General features: G+C 34.1%; 1 protein-coding gene across 1 annotated transcript; it reads right to left on the reverse strand.

Moving 5' to 3' along the window:
• Nucleotides 1-1,640: 1,640 nt before the first annotated feature.
• On the reverse strand, nucleotides 1,641-1,930 carry LOC6558183. Its single transcript, XM_001985170.2, has one exon. It carries the CDS (start codon nucleotides 1,928-1,930, stop codon nucleotides 1,691-1,693), a length of 240 nt encoding a protein of 79 aa, XP_001985206.1. The 3' UTR covers nucleotides 1,641-1,690.
• Nucleotides 1,931-2,447: the final 517 nt, after the last annotated feature.

Here is a 2,447-nt window from a genome sequence, read left to right on the forward strand (position 1 = left end):
GCCGACAAAATTTACGTTTTCCAAAACATAAATCCTTGCATACATATTCAAACCAAATTATACAAGTCTATTTTAAAGAGTATGTGTGTTCGCAAATGCGCAGTTCCGTTGCACAAAAACTTGGCTTCCATTCCCGAATCTTCCGTTAATGCCGCCTGCCTAGCTGCATTGGTCCTTTGTTTATATATGTTTATTGTGCTGAAGACAATTAACAGACTTAAATGCCACTGGTGGATACTGTAACTATACAATATGAATGCATACACAAGAAAATACTGAAGCTCTCTCATACCGACTACTTTTTACATACAATACGACATGTGTTTTTGTAAGTACTACAAATCATCTTCCAATTGCGCTCTCATTGTTGTCACACCTTTTTCAAGAAATGCGGTAACAGGACAGGAACTTGAACACCCACACAACCACACAACCACTCACCCACACACACACACACCGACACATATATAAAGAAAACTAAGTGCACTTAAGCATATATTGAATATAAAGTATTACTTATAAATCGTTATATTCAATATATGTATATTGTTAAAGCAATTTTTATAGTAATAAGCGTTGAAATAAATAAACCGTTTTAACAAAACCATTGTGGTGTTATTCAAGTTGAGCATTATTTCATAACGATAGTCAACAAGGAGTTTAGGTTTTGCTTTCAAAATCTCCAATTTAAAAGCATATTTGTAGGGTGAACAATAATATCAGTGGCGCTAATGAGTCTCAACAAGGCATACGATTTAAGGCATACTTTTAGGACAAAATATTTAGTTTTTGCTTTAAAAATCTTCAATTTTAAAGTATATTTGTAGGAGGAACAATAATATCTGTGGCGCTAATGAGTCTCAATAATGCAAAAAATTTAAGGCATACTTTTAGGACAACAATATTTAGTTTTTGCTTTCAAAATCTTCAATTTTAAAGCATATTTGTAGGAGGAACAATAATATCTGTGGCGCTAATGAGTCTCAATACGGCATAGAATTGAGAGCATACTTTTAGGACAAGTCAAAACGTTTTATAAAACTAACTCTAGCTCACTGATAGATTTCTTATACTTTATTTATTTTTAAGCAACATTGGACAAGAATCGCCTTTTGGAGTTTAGTATTTCAAATTTAAGCGCAGATGTGAGCAATTTATCGATTATTTTTGAGCCCCAGCTGAGTTGGCGATATTTCAAAAGTGTGACCAAGGTTCATCTTACAGACACACTTCTTTTTTCTTTCAGTTGGCATCCCTATAAATATTAGCGCAATTTTTGAAATAAAAGACACAAACGAGACTCAAAAATTTTGAGAATATTATAATAAACATAAATATATTTATGTATATATATTTATGTGCTGACAGCTATATCAAAATCAAATATATCCAACCCCAGCAGAATAAGAAATAACAGAAAAACAGATTGCTTGCCAGAATATTAATTTATTCAAACAAACTAGCATGAAGACAACTACTTGCTACTAATGGAAGACAATGATCAGATTCTTAATCTACAGTAAAGTAAAATTAGAATGTATATATTGCAAGAGCCACGATTTTGAGGCAATTAAAAGAAATTACGGATCAGTCTCGAAATCTCGCTATCACAGTTAAGTTATGTTAAGTTTAAAGCTGAGTCACATCACAGGTTGCCCAAATTGGTTGATCGTGAAGCTCGTGGTTCCAATTAGTGAAGCGCCATTGCCTTGGCTTCAAGTTGTTCGTTTAGCCAATTTTGAAGGTCCTCTTCTGAAGCAAACGACGATTCGCCATCGATCTCAGCCGGTGCCATGTTCGCAGGTTTCGAGTGAGTAAAGATGCGCTTAACAGTCTTGAAGAGTTTTTTCAGGTTGACAACAGCACCCGTGAATGAGCGCTTCTCGGAAAATACAACCGTATTTTCACGTCGAATGTTTTCGCCAAGCATTTTGAAGTAAGTTGTAGAATTTGTTGATCTGCACGAGCTAAAGTAATAATGATGCCTCTGCTCTGCTGTTGCTGCCTTTTATACGATTTCTAGGTTTCAACTTGCAACCACCACTTTTGAGTATTTCCAATCCACCCTCAGCTCGGGCTCTAACAGGTAAGACAATTTACCTGCTTATGGGTAACGGATTTGCTCTCAAATACGTTACTGATCGTTGTATATATATACATAAATACACTTATATGTATATGTACACAAATAACAAGGATGAATTGCTGTTGAGGCAAACCGATTAATGAGCTGTAGCCGCTTCAAGATAATTGCATACACATTATTAAGTGCATAGCTACTTAAATATGCATATTCATAGTTGCGGATTAAGGATTATTTTTTATTTTACATTTTGCAGAAAATGATATTTCAGAAAAAAGTTTTATTTAAGTTTAAAAAATAACTCGACAAAGCAATTCTGGTTACAGATACCAGAAACGTGATGAATCTTACTACAAGATTTTTA

The sequence above is a fragment of the Drosophila grimshawi genome, unplaced genomic scaffold, assembly GCF_018153295.1.
Source record: "Drosophila grimshawi isolate 15287-2541.00 unplaced genomic scaffold, ASM1815329v1 contig_44, whole genome shotgun sequence".
In the NCBI taxonomy this organism is placed as follows: domain Eukaryota; kingdom Metazoa; phylum Arthropoda; class Insecta; order Diptera; family Drosophilidae; genus Drosophila; species Drosophila grimshawi.

Bases quoted from the DNA above. Each gene is read 5' to 3' on its own strand.
- LOC6558183 (XM_001985170.2), bottom strand. From the start codon at position 1,930: ATGCTTGGCGAAAACATTCGACGTGAAAATACGGTTGTATTTTCCGAG.